This window comes from Bombina bombina, chromosome 3 (assembly GCF_027579735.1).
Source record: "Bombina bombina isolate aBomBom1 chromosome 3, aBomBom1.pri, whole genome shotgun sequence".
NCBI lineage: Eukaryota > Metazoa > Chordata > Amphibia > Anura > Bombinatoridae > Bombina > Bombina bombina.
Genome location: NC_069501.1, coordinates 1043915526 through 1043933520, shown reverse-complemented (window position 1 = coordinate 1043933520; position 17995 = coordinate 1043915526). Strand labels below are relative to the sequence as shown.

Below are 17995 nucleotides of genomic sequence, written 5' to 3'. Positions count from 1 at the left end.
CATATCGGAGGCATTAAGTATAAGGACTTTTCTCCTTAATTATGGTTTACCGAATTGCTTCAGTCTGTGTGGGTTTTGTGTATAAGACTGATATATATCTCCATTTGGAAAAGTAAAAAAGAAAGACACTGAAAAAGAAAAACTGCTGGTGCAATGCCGCCCCCTGCAGATTTGCGACCAATCGTCCGCTAGCAGGGGGTGTCAATCAACCTGATCATATACGGAGCTTGATAAATCGGCCCCAAAGAATGCCCTGCCACCATATCTGTACAAAAAGTCTGCTGGCTCAGCTTCTACTAATTTTAAATAGCTCAAAAAGGTGCTGTTGAAAGGGGGGCCCTATTGCAGCATTTGCCCTGGGGTCCAGTAATGTCTAGTTACGTCCCTGGTTGTGTTAGTTTAAAGTTTTAAGGCAAATTTAGTGTGTCCTCTTGCAATATGTAAGCCTAAATTTAGAGCAAAATGAACTATGAGCTGAAAAGTTAGAAGATGGAACTGAGATATTGTTGCTTGGATATCTGTGTAGTTATATGTTTGTAGCACGTGTCATTGTTCAGCAGGATCAGTAATGTGTGTTTATTAGTAATTTTGTTTTTATGTTTGTAAATAATTACACTGTTTTTTTTTTTCTTCAGGGAATTAAGATCTCTTGTCATTGAGATGGTTCTAGCCACTGACATGTCTTGTCACTTTCAACAAGTCAAAACTATGAAAACTTCCTTGCAACAACTGGAGACGTAAGTTAAAAAAAAACACGGACATCTTAAATATTAAAGGGTTATTAAACCCACATGTTTTCTTTCATGGTTCAGATACAGCATATAATTTTAAATAACTTTCCAATTTATCTCTTTTATCACATTTGCTTTGTTCTCTTGGTACTCTTTCTTGAAAAGCATACCTAGGTAGGCTCAGGAGATGGGAGCTAGCTGGTGATTGGTGACTGCACATATATGCCTCTTGTGATTGGTTTATCAATGTGTTCAGCTATCTCCTATTAGTGTATTGCTGCTCCTTCAACATAGAATAAAAGAATGCAGCAAAACTGATAATAGAAGTACATTGGAAAGTTGTTTACTTTACAAATGTATGCTCTATCTGAATCATGAAAGAAAAACAATTTCTTTCATGTCCCTTTAAGATGGGGATCTTTTCTTGAATGATATGACACTTGTTGGTTGCTGTATGTATATATAAGTCAACGCAATAAGAAAAACTTATTTTAATTTTTTTAGACCAAAAAAAAAGCGAAAAGAAAAAGAATGAGGATATTAAGGTTTATAACTATTATGTTCTCAATATTTATTTAAACATTTGCATGCAGATAATAGCAATAAAAGAATATGTACATTAAAATAATCATTAAATATGTCAGTAAGTTTATCTCTACATATGGGCTTTGCACACTGAAGCTTTATTTGTATTCAAACAACAATGAATGCAGAAGATTTAACCCCCAAGCAACTAAATCTCTTTAACCACTAGACTCACAGAAAACGTAATACCTAAAAGAGCCACTAAAGTTATTTTGCTATCTTAAACCGGGTTCAGTTGTTGTCTATCCATGATTGACAAATTAAAAGAGTATGATGGGTGAGTTCTGGCATTGAGTCCTCCTTTATTAATTATGGCGTGGTGGGGGGGGGTTTGTTTTTAAACAAATGTTTTTTAGAAGAAATAAATATGAAAAGGGAGAAAATTTAGCTAGGCCAAGACAAATGGCAAAAACCATTATCCTTTAAAGGGACAGTCTACCATAGAATTGTTATTGTTTTAAAAGATAGATAATCCCTTTATTACTCATTCCCCAGTTTTGCATAACCAACACAGTTATATTAATGTACTTTTTACCTCTGTGATTACCTTGTATCTAGGAACCTTCTTCCAGCCCCCTGATCACATGACTGTGACTGTTTATTATCTATTGTCTTAAATTTAGCATTTTTTTGTGCTAAATCTTAAATAACCCCCTGTGCCTGAACACAGTGTTATCTATATGGCCCACTTGTACTTTCTGTCTCTTTGTGTTGAAAAGAGATTTTAAAAGCATGTGATAAGAGGTAGCCCTCAAAGGCGTAGAAATTAGCATATGAGCCTACCTATGTTTAGTTTAAACTAAGAATACCAAGAGAAAAAAGCAAATTTGATGATAAAAGTAAATTGGAAAGTTGATTAAAATTAAAAGTTCTATCTGAATAATGAAAGTTTAATTTATACTAGACTGTCCCTTTAAACATTTATTTATTTTTATATGTAGCAATTGTAGGAAGGAACCACTGGGTGGTGGGATTTTCTTGGCTGTTAGGGGATTTTGTCTCTTTGGTATTAGGAAGTAGTTGCACTGAGGAGAGGATTTATAAGTAGGGTATATTGGTAAATAGGAAATAAATTGCTCTAGCAGTTTAAAGTAAAGGGAATCACAATGTCCTGTGACTTGTCCAATATGCATTTTTAGACATAAAATATTTGATAGTATAGAGCCTATACACAATACCGAAGATATTGTAATCTTAGCACAATTTCTTCTAAAGTTTGTTACAATAATTAAAACATATACATGATCACCAATTTTTTTTTTATAAAATTAATAAAAAATTGGATGCTCTCCAAACTACTTGCTGGTGATTCTAAAACAACATGACAATCAAATTAACATTTTCCCACATCTGAACCACACAACCATCCATAGGACATATTACGAGTGTAGCAGTATTTATCGCTCCCGCTCGCATGCTTACTTTGCTAGAAGTAAGCTTTATTCACGTATTGAGTAGCGCTCATATATTACAAGTTAAAAGTTTTTCCTTGGGTGCTAACCCAATGCGTGCAAAAAGCTGAAGTTAGAATATGATGGCTGCATTAACGCATCCCCCCTTAGAAGTCAATAGAGCATAAAAGATGCGGAAAAAATCTCAATCGCATTTCCCTAACATGAAAATATAAATATTTCACATTCCAAAGTTCTTCACATGGCAGACTATGTTCTATTTATTCATAAATACATATTTCTCCATATACCTAATTGTATTTTGGTACAATATCGATCTATCTATCTATCTATCTATCTATCTATCTCTGTATATATATATATATATATATATATATATATATATATATATATATATATATATATAGTGAGTTTGTAAATATTTTATTATAAATTTTCATGTGACAACACTGAAGAAATGGCACTTTGCTATGCTACAATGTAAAGTAGTGAGTGTACAGCCTGTATAACAATATAAATTTACTGTCCCCTTAAAATAACTCAACACACAGCCATTAATGTCTAAACCGTTGGCAATAAAAGTGAGTACACACCATAGTGGATATGTCCAAATTGGGCCCAAAGTGTCAATATTTTGTGGGGCCACCATTATTTTCCAGCACTGCCTTAAACCTCTTAGACATGGAGTTCACCAGAGCATCATAGGTTGCCACTGGAGTCCTCTTCTACTCCTCCATGATGACATCAGGGAGCTGGTGGCTGTTAGAGACCTTTTGCTCCCCCACCTTCTGTTTGAGGATGCCCCACAGATGCTCAATAGGGTTTAGTTCTGGAGACATGCTTGGTCAGTCCATCACCTTTAACCTCAGCTTCTTTGAAAGACAGTGGTCATCTTGGAGGTGTGTTTGGGGTCGCTATCATGCTGGAATACTGCCCTGCGGCCCAGTCTACAAAGGGAGGGGATAATGCTCTGCTTCAGTATGTCACAGTTTATGTTGGCATTCATGGTTCCCTCAATGAACTGTAGCTCTCCAATGCCGGCAGCACTCATGCAGACCCAGACCATGACACTCCCACCACCATGCTTGACTGTAGGCAAAACACACTTGTCTTTGTACTCCTCACCTGGTTGCCGCCACACACGCTTGACACCATCTGAACCAAATAAGTTTATCTTGGTCTCATCAGACCACAGGACATGGTTCCATTAATCCTTAGTCTGCTTGTCTTCAGCAAACTGTTTGCAGGCTTTCTTGTGCATCATCTTTAGAAGAGGCTTTCTTCTGGGACGACAGCCATGCAGACTAATTTGATGCAGTGTTCAGCGTATGGTCTGATTACTGACAGGCTGACCCCTCACCCCTTTAACCTCTGCAGCAATGCTGGCAGCACTCATACGTCTATTTCCCAAAGACAACCTCTGGATATGACGCTGAGTGGAACCTGTCCTGTGAAAGCACTGTATGGTTTTGCCCACCGTACTGCAGCTCAGTTTTAGGGTCTTAGCAATCTTCTCATAGCCTAGGCCATTTTTATGTAGAGCAACAATTCTTTTTTTCACATCCTCAGAGAGTTCTTTGCCATGAGGTGCCATGTTGAACTTCCAGTGACCAGTATAAGAGAGTGTGAAAGCGATAACACCAAATTTAACACACCTGCTCCCCATTCACACCTGATACCTTGTAAAACTAATGAGTCACATGACACTGGGGAGGGAAAATGGCTAATTGGGCCTAATTTGGACATTTCCACTTTGGGGTGTACTCACTTTTGTTGCCAACGGTTTAGACATTAATGGCTGCGTGTTGAGTTATTTTGAGGGGACAGCAAATTTACACTGTTATACAGGCTGCACACTCACTACTTTACATTGTAGCAAAGTGTCATTTCTTCAGTGTTGTCACATGAAAAGATGTAATAATATATTTACAAAAATGTGAGGGGTGTTCTCACTTTTATGGGATACTATATATATATATATATATAAAACCAAAAAGAGAACAACTAGTAAACCTTACCAAGCAACCCCATATTAAGCCCCATTGCAAAAAACAAGAATCTCTGAAAAACACACATAAGCTAATATATGCAGATACATAAAAAATAAAAATATTTAGAGCAAACAAAAATAACATCCAATTGATGATAAAAAAATAATTGCAGAAATTAGAGGTGCCTAACACAGGGATCCCTGTTACTATAAATGTATCCGGCACTTTTAAATCACTATTGAGGGTGTCTCAAAAGATACAATATACTGAGCGTCCATAAATACCAAAATGGTATAGCAAGTTCATAAATATTTAAATAGGAGACTTTGTGTCCAGCAAGATCTTGCAAATGCCTTAACACATATGTTCGTAAATTTGTATCCAATGTGATTATCCAAAAGTCTCATAGAGATACAGTGACTATCTCAGGCCAGCTACATAAGCTTTTACCGCTTCATAATGAGTAGCAGGGAATCCAGAATAACTTCACCCCACCTCCCGAAGTGTGGATAAAGTGAAGAACAGAGTACATTACGGTCCACCTAGAGATCAAGCTCACTGAACCAAAACAAATGGGGATACGAGTCACTCACCACTTCTCACCGACAGGCACAACTTCTCACTGCATTCGTCCACTCTCGGGCCGTGACCGGAGCTCTTTTCACCTGTGCTCACAATTACAGGCCTTAATTGCAACGCCCGGACAGTGTATTATCAGTATACCTGTCACATGGCTTAAAACTTTCTTCCTCCCCTCCAAATCTGCTCCTCGTAACGGTTCAAGTATAGAGTTCCCACTTACACAGGGAGAGATTAGGGCTCCTTAGTATATACACATTGCTGTAAATTCCAGACAGAGTAGAAACTGGCATTAGCTTTATGAACAACTGCTACACGTGTTTGACCTTAGCGTCACTCCGGGCTTCCTCAGGCACGATCAATTGATAACATAGCATTGATTCGACTATATTCATACCGTTGCCCACAGGTGAATTAAAGGGACACTGAACCCAAATTTGTTCTTTTGTGATTCAGATAGAGCATGACATTTTAAGCAACTTTCTAAATTACTCCTATTATAAAATTTTCTTCATTCTCTTGGTATCTTTATTTGATATGCAAGAATATAAGTTTAGATGCAGGCCCATTTTTGGTGAACAACCTGGGTTGTTCTTGCTGATTGGTGGATAAATTCATCAACCAATAAAAGGTGCTTTCCAGAATACTGAACCAAAAAAAAAAAGCTTAGATGCCTTCTTTTTCAAATAAAGATAGCAAGAGAAAGAAGAAAAATTGATAATAGGAGAAAATTAGAAAGTTACTTAAAATTGCATGCTCTATCTGAATCACGAAAGAAAAATTTTGGGTTCAGTGTCCCTTTAAAAATAAAATAAAGTAAAAATATTAATCTTAAAGAATTCATTCCGAATATCAGTGATTTGAATTAGGCATACTTGTTTCATGTATATCTCTCATACAAAATGTACATATATTGTAATCCATATGTGCAAACATCGAATTGCATAGTGGGATACAGAGATAGTTCTCAGTAATTAGTTTGCATGCTACCATATCTGCAATCGAAAATAGCACCTGTCACTCACATATTTAATACAGTATATAGTGCTATAAATTAAAATAATGCGTAAATGTGAAACATTACCTCACCATATATTAATACAAGGTGACATCAAGAAGGTACATAGCTCAAGGTGATATATTTATCCTCTATGTAATTACCTCCATTATTAGAGTTAATAATAAATACCGATGATAGATATATATCCTAAAGGGTTAAATATATCATATTATTAGCTGATCAAGAAAGGGGCATAGTTTAGTTCTTCATTTAATCATATTGGTTGCCGTGTGTTTAAATTATAGACCCACTTGCATTCTGATTTGAGGAGTAGGTTGTCCCAGTTCCCTCTCCTCTCAGTATTATCGATCAATTCTAGGCCCACAAATTTTAAATTCTCATGACTACTGTTGTGTACTTTAAAAAAGTGCCTTGCCACTCCACTATCCTTAATTCTTTTGTTCAGGATATCTCTTCTGTGTTCCTTCATACGCTCCCTGAACCTTTTGCTGGGTAAGGTTTACTAGTTCTCTTTTTGGTTATATTTTCATAAGTTTAAACCTCTGTGCACCTTGGTCTCCACAATGGGATTTTTTTATTGTGGGGCTTTGTCCATAACCAAATATATCCCTTAGTAGCTGGTACAACCTTATTAATATATATATATATATATATATATATATATATATATATATATATATATATATATATATATATATACTGTATATATATATATATATATATATACTGTATATATATATATATATATATATATATATATATAATTATATATAGGTATAGAGATATACAGATAAATACTTGGAACATATTATGATATGGAATGTCAAATATTTACATTAAATACACAGTTTACACACTTTATTAATTATGAGTATTGCCTAAATATGCTTTTACATGATTTCATCTACTTAACTGCAAAGGGCTCCAAAGCACTTATATATACATGTCTATATATGTATACATATGTATTTATGTGCTTATATATGTATATATGTCTGTAAATACATAAATACACATATAAATACATGATTACATATGTACACACACACACACACATATATATATATGCTTACATGTGCATATTTAGAGTTGTATCTCTATGTTAAAGCACTTTGTCTGCCATTTTTTTATAACACCTGAGAACTCATATCTTTGAGCCCTTATAACTATTTTGTGCAATATTTTTTTTAAAATAATTTTATTAGATAGTGTTATTATAAATGTTACTGTACCTTTCAATGTATTTTTTATGTGTTTTGTGACACTTCTTTGTTTTACGAAAAACAGTTAACCAGAACTCTAAGGTCATGCTATCCTGACGCGCGTTAAATAAATATGCGCTCAAGCGATCACATTTACTTTTTTTTATAACTTTATTTGTGAGAATAGAATCCAACATATACACAACAAATCAGTTAACACTGTTGAGATCAATATACAATGCAGCATTCATGTCTAGATACATGCATATTGGTCTACATATATTTGTCATGCAGTGGCTTGGATCCAATGATCACCTTTACTTTTAATACGGGCGCCACACCCAATGCACGCTAACAGCCATGATAAACCCTATATCTCTCGCTCATAGCTGTTAGCAAGCCACTCATAATCTGACCCCATATGTCCAATAAACTGTCAACTGTTTATTTTTACCTCAAGCAATTGATTTCAGTACTTCCTTGCTTCCCTGCACCCAGCAGTTTATACTATATAGATGCATTATGCATTTAGCAGATATCTTGGAAGTGAATAGAGGTTCATGCCCACTGACAATCAGATAGGATCGGGATGATTGACACCCCCCACTAGTTGCCGATTAGCCCCGAATGTGCATGGGGCGTCATTGCACAAGCATTTCTTGTGAAATGCTTGTGCAATGTTAAATGCCGACATTGGGTGGATATGGTTCACTATAGCGAATAATGTCTGCCCAGGGTTTGATAAATAGACCCCAATATCTCATTTTAAACATTTTTACAATGTACCTTGATTAAAGGGATAGGAAACCCCAAAAATGTTAAACAACCTTCCAATTTACTTTTATATTCAAATTTGCTTCATTATCTTGTTATCCATTGCTGATGGAACAGTATTGCACCAATCAGCAGCTAGCTCCTACAAGTGAGGATATGTGCATATTCATTTTCAACAAGGGATACTAAGAAAATTAAGCACATTTGAAAATAGAAGTTAATTTAAGTGTCTTAAAATGACATGCTGTATCTGAATAGTGCAAGCTTAATTTTTAATTTCCTATCCCTTTAAATATTTATCTTCCTTTTGAAGTCTTGGGTTTTTCCACCTTTCTATATTAGCTCTAAGAACCAAAGCTGTAAGGCAGCCTGTACTGATAAAGGACTATGCACACGCATTCACGGGTTGACATAATGACAATCACACGTTTAGCATAGTGCTTCATGAAACCCTGATCTTGCTAAAGAAAGATACTTTTTCAGTCATTGCAGTAGCAATGTGTCTGCCAAATTTGTTTACTTTTTTTTTAAACATCTGGTAACAAATATCTTTAAAAAAAATTCAGTTTGAAGTAGGCTGACCATATTGCCGCTTTAAAAAGTGACACTTCTGAAAAATACATGTCAGGGCTGTTTAAAGAAATGCTTTGAATAATGTTCTGTTATAGGAACCCTGACATATGTATTTTTCATGTGTCCATTTTTAAAGCGGCAATATGGTCAGCCTAGTTTGAAGGTTCTTTAATATTCCCCTCCCTTGCTATAGTTACATCTCTTAGCCTGTTGTCTTGTTTGTGAGTTCAGAATGATGGGAAAGTCACAACATTCTATAAAGATATTAGGCCAAGGCAGCCATCTTGTGGGTGCTAAGAACATTAGATTAAATATGATTATGATCCCCAACAATTAATTTAATATAACAAATTATTAAAAAACAATCTCTGTCTGTTATTATTTGCTAGCAGCATTGACAAATCAAAGGCTCTGTCGCTACTGCTCCATGCAGCTGATATTAGCCATCCCACTAAGCAATGGAAGGTGCATGCCCGCTGGACAAAAGCTCTGATGGAGGAATTTTTTAGACAGGTAACAAATATGAGTGCATTTAAATAACTGCTTTTTACTTTGTTACTAAAAATTACTATATTTTCTTGTCTTCTGTTCTTTCTTTCCTTCCTTCCTTGCTTCCTTCCTTCTTTCTTTCTTTCTTTCTTTCTTTCTTCCTTTTTATGCCCTGAAACTATTATTGTATACTAAAAGTGATTGCACTGTACAGATGAATGACCTTGAATGCTCCTTGCACTTTTTCTGTTTTCTCCTAACTGTCTGCTTTCTTATATGAGTGAGTGTCTAGATCAGCTGATTTCATCCGTTGGATACCAAGCACTAATTTTGCACGTCTTTATCAGGGTGTGTTTTGTTTATCTTCTATACAGACTTATGGTTTCTTTTGTACTTATTGAGAACCCGTTTTGATTCTCCAGTGCTGTGTGTGTAAATTAACAAAGAACCAATTTATGATTTGTTATACTATGTTTTCATTGAAAAAAAGCATAAGGCCTGTGTTGTTTGATAATGCTTTCTTTAGTCATAGGTAATGTCTCTTCCAAGCAATGAATACATGGATTTTACATATTTTGGTGAAGGTTGATTTCTGTAGATGAAAGTGAGGTGTTGGCATTTGTGGTGTTGGTTTTGATAAACTGGGATAACCCATTGGTTATCTATCTATCTATCTATCTATCTATCTATCTATCTATCTATCAATCATCTATCATATATCTATCTATCATATATCTATCTATCTATCTATCTATCTATCTATCTATCTATCTATCTGTTTATATCCAAACACCATTCATTTATTCATTCATTAACTTATATAATGGATTAACAAGCTGAATTCAGCTTATATGATATTTATGACTAATTTCAGGTCCATATTACTTATAGCTCATAATGCTATGATTGTTGACTTTAGCCAATAAAACATAAATAACAGAACGGGCAGTTTAGCAAAAGATATTACGTTTTGAGGATGTGTTTAATTTGTTCTGTGTCAGAAGAACATTATGTAACGCAATTTAAGGTTTTTTTTTGTTTGTTTTTTTTACTTTTTTTTTTTTTTTACTACTTACTCCTTTCTTTAGTTTAGAAATTACTGAGAAAAATGGATTTTAATTAATTTCTTTAACGATGTAGACTTTAAAGAAAGTCTTCCAGTTTTCATTTATGATGCTAATAACTTGCCAAGTAACAGCTCATTGTATAATTATCAAATTAAAATATGGTTTAGACTTTTCATTGTGTATTAAAACTGTAAATTAGAAAGAACAATTGCAGAGAACACAATGATATATCACTGTCCTTAGCTAACCGAGGTACAAAAGGAGATCTGTATACAGAATCTTTATTTAGCATTGACTCTAAAGTTAGACAACAGATCTTACAAAAGAATATTAAATTAGACTTTTAATCTATTGGTACTTGAACTTTAGTATTAACATTACAGTATTATAAATGTCTTTTGTATTAAACCTTTTTTTACTTTACTGTTAAGTATGCAATTAATGTTGTATAACTTGAAAGAACCTCTATTATTTCAAAGAATGGCTTTGTGAGTAATAATCCTATTTGTCTGGCATTAAACATAATGGATTAACAGAGAGGCATTTGAAAGCTGTTTAACTTTGTTGTATACCTGCCTGTTAGAACTAATTTATTATTCATACAGGTTAAATATAACTTATCTATATATGTATGTATGTATATATATATATATATATATATATATATATAGTATTAAATCAGATAGGGATAGCAAGCTATCCGTACCATGACTATATCTAAATATATTTATATAACTATATCTAAAGTGTATTACATTGTGTCAACTCTTGAGAGGGACAGGGTTGTACTGTTTTTGACGCTTGTTACATTTCTATGAGAGTTTTTGTACTGATGTGTTTTTTATGTAGATTTCCTACATTTCCTTCTTTTTTATGGCTTGATGGATCATATTCCATAAATTGACACATTGAGCTCTATGTATTAAAGGGACATTGTACCCAAAAATTTTCTTTTGTGATTCAGATTGAGCATGACATTTTAAGCAACATTCTAATTTACTCCTATTATCAAATTTTCTTCATTCTCTTGGTATCTTTATTTGAAATGCAAGAATGTAAGTTTAGATGCCGGACCATTTTTGGTGAACAACCTGGGTTGTCCTTGCTGATTGGTGGATTTATTCATCCACCAATAAAAAAGTGCTGTCCAGAGTACTGAAACCAAAAAAAAGCTTAGATGCCTTCTTTTTCAAATAATGATAGCAAGAGAACAAAGAAAAATTGATAATAGGAGTAAATTAGAAAGTTGCTTAAAATTGCATGCTCTTTCTGAATTACTAAAGAAAAAATTTGGGTTCAGTGTCCCTTTAAGCAGTAGATGTTGTTTTTGAGACCTTGTGGAGCAGGCTTGCTAATTCCATCCTGCTTTATGTAATGTAAGAAGTAACTGCTTCTTACCCTCTCCACCAACTCATTTGTTCTGGGTGATTGAGAGTTCCTTCTCTTTTATGATTGCTTGCATGAGAGCAGGGGGTGGCATTGCATGAGGAAGTTTGCTCACTATTTGTTACATGTTACATGGGGCCCATAATGTATATTCAGTTGCATGTCAGTTCCTGTCAGGATCCTTACTGGGTTTGCCGGGCTGCGAGGGTGCTTTGCTCCATCTCGGCATCTCCCCACGGGGGACGCAGAGACCTGCCTGCTACAGCTACAGCTGCCATCTCCTAAGTGCACGTGGCCGCATGTTGCTAATATTTTAAAGGCCAAGCACTGAATACAGGAACTCCCACAGGGAGGACTCGCTCACCTTTCATTCTGCACTGAGTTATTGCCTATTCAGTGTTTCCCTTTTCTGGCTCCTGAGAGTAAGCATCCCTGCTGTGATACCTGTGTATGCTTACCTTGCTCCTGAAGCTAAGCATCTCTGCTGTGATACCTGTGTATGCTTACCTTGCTCTTGAAGCCAAGCATCTCGGCTGTGATACCTGTGTATGCTTACCTTGCTCCTGAAGCCAAGCAACTCTGCTGTGATACCTGTGTATTCTTACCTTGCTCCTAAAGCTAAGCATCTCTGCTGTGATACCTGTGTATGTTTACCTTGCTCCTGAAGCCAAGCATCTCTGCTGTGAAACCTGTGTATGCTTACCTTGCTCCTGAAGCTAAGTACCTTTGCTGTGATACTTTTGTATGCCTTGCCTTGTTCCTGAAGACAAGCATCTATGCTGTGATACCTGTATATGCTTACCTTGCTCCTGAAGCAAAGCATCTCTGCTATGATACCTGTGCATGTCTACCTTGCTCCTGAAATTAATAATCTCTGCAGTGATTCCTGTATACGTCTATCTGCATCCTGAAAGTCAATCCCTCACCAACAGTACCCGATGGGTAGTCTGTTCTTGATGAGAGACTTGTGCCTGTTATACTTTGGGTCTTCTATTCCCTTATCCTTCACTCCAGAATATTGTTGTTTATAATTTTGCTTCAGTAAAGTATTCACATGAGTTGTGTGTCTCTATTCCTGCATACCAAGTTCCCCACACCTCCCTGCACCCTCACGGTTCCCCACAGCTGGCTTTTATTGACTTTGGGCTAGATTACAAGTGGATCGCTAATTTATCACGCACTGGTAAATGGCAAATTCCGGGTGTGCAATAAATAACCAGCCATTTCAAGTGTTACTGCAAGCTCGTAGTAGCAATTATCGCTCCAAAAATTAACCAGAGATCAGCTCTCTTGTTAATTTTCTAAAATATCTGCCCCAATTGCCCCCCAATTAAATGTGTAGTGCATTTTGTAAAATAAAAAATACTAGCATCTTTATTTTTTTATTTTTTTAAATGCATGATGCAGTTTTTAGAAATTAAAAAAGCCACTGAAAAGTACCTTTACATCGTGGTCTATGGGGAACTGTGTGTTCTGTTTGTTAATATGTGTATATACACATAAATATATATGTATATAAGCATGAGAACGTGGCTCCCAATGGAAATGGGTTCTCATGAGCGCAAAACTTCCGTTCACATTTCAACTAACATTTGCGTGTGCTAGTATTATTAAGTGGAGTGAAATTTAGTTTTCGAGAAAGCGATATTTTGCGCTCCTCTTCTAATCTAGCCCTTTATTTGATGTAATTTCAGTACTGCTCTATAGGTATGGCTTACGGAAAAGGAGTTCTGTTTTATATGGGTAGTAAATATCATAAACACATATAAATACCTTTTCCTTTTTTCTACTTTGTTATAACATCATATTTCAATCTGAGATTTGTGATTTGTTGTGCTGTAGTGTATACATCTCTGGAGTGATATTCAAAGTGCTGTTCGCTAATTGTAAGGTTTGGGATCAATAGATTCAGATGTGAACAAAGCTGGGCTACTGAGAATTTGCTCTTACTAAAGAGTACTAGTAATTATTCATAGGTTAAAGCCAAACTTAATTTCACTGGACTCGACGAGTGTGCTAAGCCTCCTGTTAGTGAAGCAAATGCTGTGGCTCAGGTTAGCATGCTCTCCAATGCGTTAAGGTAAGTATTTAACACTTGGGGGAAAAATCAAAGGAAACAAATGAATACTGTGGAATATTCTTCTGGAGACTAGGAGTCATCTTGTCAGCCAGTATTTTCAAATATCCACAGGCATTTATTATGCCATCTGTAAATGCCAAACCTCCTCACACTTCTGTATTCATGCTGCCCACATCCTCACATTCCCACCTCCATGCCTCACTGTTGGGATAATGCATTCACTTTAATAATCCTGGCCAGGTTCAAGCTAACAAATTTATCTTGGTCTCATCTTACCAAAGCATGTGCTCTCAATATTCATCAGGCTTCTTGCAGTTTTGTGCTGAAGAGCAAGCAAGATTTTTTTTTCTTGAATGCCGTCCATAGAGACTGACATTATGCAATGTCCTTCGCACTATCTGAGCTGTCACAGAAACTCCAATTTCCATTGATAACTCCTAAATATATAGTCTTTCTAAAGTATTTGTTTTTTATTGTTAATAAGAGGAATACTCTACTTGTGAACTTAGAAATAATGACATATAAGTGATATTGCTCAGGGGTGTACTCTCTTCTGTTGTGTGTGTGTATATATATATATATATATATATATATATATCTGGTCTGAGGAAGGGGTCTGTGAACCCTGAAACGTTACCATAATAAAGATTTAAAGGTTTCTTAAACCAAACCCAGCGAGTGCAGTCCCTTATTGGATATAGACTATATATATATATATATATATATATATATATATATATATATATATATGTACTGTATATATTATTTTCCCTTGCCTAAGACGTCAACATAAAATTATCCACTTATTATAAGAATCCCGGAAATTCTAACTTTTGGATACTCTGCAATTTACTGTATGATATAATGAGCTTTGTTTAATTAACTAGGTTGTTATTACAGATTGCCTAATACAATTGACTGTATTTAAAAATAAAATAAAAAATACATATTAAATGACTCAGTATAGGGTGGCCAGTGAAAGTTGCCTCGTATTTTGTTCCAGTTACACAACTTTATTAACATTTGAAATGTATGTTTGTGTTTTAGCATTACAAATATCACTAAAATAATTCTCACTCTTTTTTTAATCTTTTTTTGCTTTCTTTATTATTTCTTGATCCAATTAAAAATCATTAACATTTCAGGTCAGTTTCAGAGATTAAACACAAGTTATTACATGTTTGTCTGTCAGTTATAAAATTTGATGTTTGAAGTATAACCCTCTTTTTTTATCAGGGAGATAAAGAGGCTGAAATGGGACTGCCCTTCTCTCCACTATGTGATCGCAAAGCCACGTTGGTAGCTCAATCCCAAATTGGTAAATGATTGTCTATTTATCTATCAATCTATCTATCTGTCTGTCTGTCTATCTATATATCTGTCGGTCTGTCTGTCTGTTTATCTATCTATCTATCTATCTATCTATCTATATACCAATCAATCTAACTGTCTGTCTACCTTCTATCATCTATCTATCTATCTATCTATCTATCTGTCTGTCTGTGTCTATCTAACTGTCTGTCTGTCCGTCTGTTTGTCTACCATCTATCTATCTATCTATCTATCTATCTATCTATCTATCCATCTATTTATCTATCTACCTGTCTGTGTCTATCTATCTATTTATCTATCTAACTATCTATCTATCTAACTGTTTGTCTGTCTATCATCTATCTATCTATCTATCTATCTATCTATCTATCATCTTTCTATCTATATATCTATCTAGCTATCATCTTTCTATCTATCCAGCTATTCATCTTTCTGCCATTGTTTTACCATTGACTGGTGTAAGGGACAGCCAATCAGGTACTAAATGCTGGATTTTAGTCATACAGGAGTTGTATGTTCTTTTAACATTGAAAAATAGATCATTTTATTTGTTCAAATCCTATAATAAAAGATCTTTGTTAATATTAATTGTCTATGGTCCAGATTACAAGATCACTTTTTGCTCTGGCAATAACAGGGCTAGTTGAAAGTATTACCTATACCTGTTTATATTCATATAGATGTATAGGTATAGATATATATTTAACATTATCATTTATATATATATTTAAAAAAAAAGAAAAACATTGAAATGCAAAATATGCGTAAATCGATTTGGGTTGCGTGCTGTAAATCTAACGCGGTTGTCGGGCTAGTGCACATGAAGAATTAGTTATCTTAAGGTGTGTTATGTAAATTTTAAATATAAGATTATTAATTATTATAGTTACTATATATATACAATACTATATAATATATATTCTACAGATTTTTTTTAGAATATTTTAGTATATCTCTAATAATTATTTAAATACATTTTTAATATTTTCAATATTTTATATTTAATAACTACATAACATACCTTAATATAACTCATGTTGGGATAGCGCAGAAAAACCTGACAGGAGTACACTAATTCTCCATGAGCTCTAACCCGATATGAGTTAAGGTGCGTTATGTAATTATTAATATGCACCTGATAAATTTAGTGCGCCAAATCCAATATTTGTCCAAACCAAATACCTGCATGCATGAATTTCGTCAAAACCAAACATTTAAAAAAATCCAATACAAATCTATCGGACAAAACAAATATTTTGCCTGTGCTCATGTCTAGTTGTAAATATTCCTATTTATCCGTTGACAAATTTCTACTGTGCAACTTCAAAATGTTCATATAAAATAATAAGTGGTGTAATTTATTCATTTATTATTTGTATAGATTTTTAGTAAATGTGCATGTGACCCTATTTGCCACTGGATCAGCTTAATGGTAACATCACAGAGCACTACAGATACTTTTTGCTTTTCTACAGGTTTCATTGAATTTATTGTGGACCCAACATTTTCAGTGCTGACAGATGTCGCCGAAAAAATTGTTCTTCCATTAGTAGAGGAGGGGAGCAAGTCCAAACCAGCTGCTCCAGTCAACCAGTCAAGGTCAATGCAATTCCATCTCATCATATGTTTATATTTAGGAACTCAGTACATCTGTTCAAATAAACTTAAGAGAATTGTGTAAATGAACTGTACAGTTTATAGTATTAATTTGTCTTATAAGGCAAATAGTTTGTTGACTTGCAAACAAACGGTTGGTAATGTTGTTTTTTTTCTTTAATTAAAAGAGGTTATTAAAGATTATTTACTTTTAAATTAATACTTAACAAAGTGGCAACACTAACATTTTTATGCTAAAGAAATAGGGCTCGTTTCTATTGAGTTGTTAAAAATGGAGACATAAGTGAATGTGTTTATACTACTGGTCGCTGTACAGGGAATATGTATATTCCCTGAGCAACTCACATTTAGGTGCACACTATAAGTAGTGCTATTGTTTAGGTACACAGTAACTCTATGCTCTGAATTAATGGTAAAGTTTGTGTTACCATTTACACATAACATTTCACTTTATATTCTATAGTAGGCTGTACAAATGATAGCCATTATATTCCTTTAGTCTGTGGAGAATATCCTTCAAGCGCACACTAACAATTCATTAACATTTATATATAAGTGTAAAGCTCATGCATAAGGTATCATATATAATTACCATACTATATTATGCAATATTTAACTGTACAGTGACCAGTGGTATAAACACATTCACGGAATCCCGGAGCAGGGGCTTCCTTGGTAGAATTTTTCAGGGATATTAGCCCACAGTAGATCATAAACATACCTTTCATTGTTAAGGTTTACCACAAATCCCCTGTATGCTGTAGATAATAACTGAATATTAATTCTAATAAGAAATCACAATTTTCTACTATATCTACCTCATTTGGTTGAAAATCACTTTTACTTGTTGCAACTGTTTTTATTGTATGTTACCCTTTTTAAGTATAAAAAGGTGAGGTCAGAGGCTGGTGAGGCACTCGCTATGATACGCCTGAGAAACATATATATTAAAGTTATTAACCCCTAAACCTAAGTCTAACCCTAAACCTTACACCCCCTAACTTAAATATAATTAAAAGAAATCGAAATAAAAATTCCTATCATTAACTAAATTATTCCTATTTAAAACTAAATACTTACCTATAAAATAAACCCTATGCTAGCTACAATATAACTAATAGTTACATTGTAGCTAGCTTAGGGTTTATTTTACAGG

At 34.4% G+C, this 17995-nt stretch overlaps 1 protein-coding gene across 1 annotated transcript in view; it reads left to right on the top strand.

Moving 5' to 3' along the window:
- PDE1B (phosphodiesterase 1B) overlaps window positions 1-17995 on the top strand; it is a 276806-nt gene that overhangs the window by 234141 nt on the left and 24670 nt on the right. The window contains exons 9-12 of the mRNA XM_053708266.1: window positions 636-737; window positions 9258-9381; window positions 15127-15208; window positions 16698-16821. Coding sequence (XP_053564241.1) covers window positions 636-737; window positions 9258-9381; window positions 15127-15208; window positions 16698-16821 — 432 coding nt within the window. The remainder of the gene's footprint in view (window positions 1-635; window positions 738-9257; window positions 9382-15126; window positions 15209-16697; window positions 16822-17995) is intronic.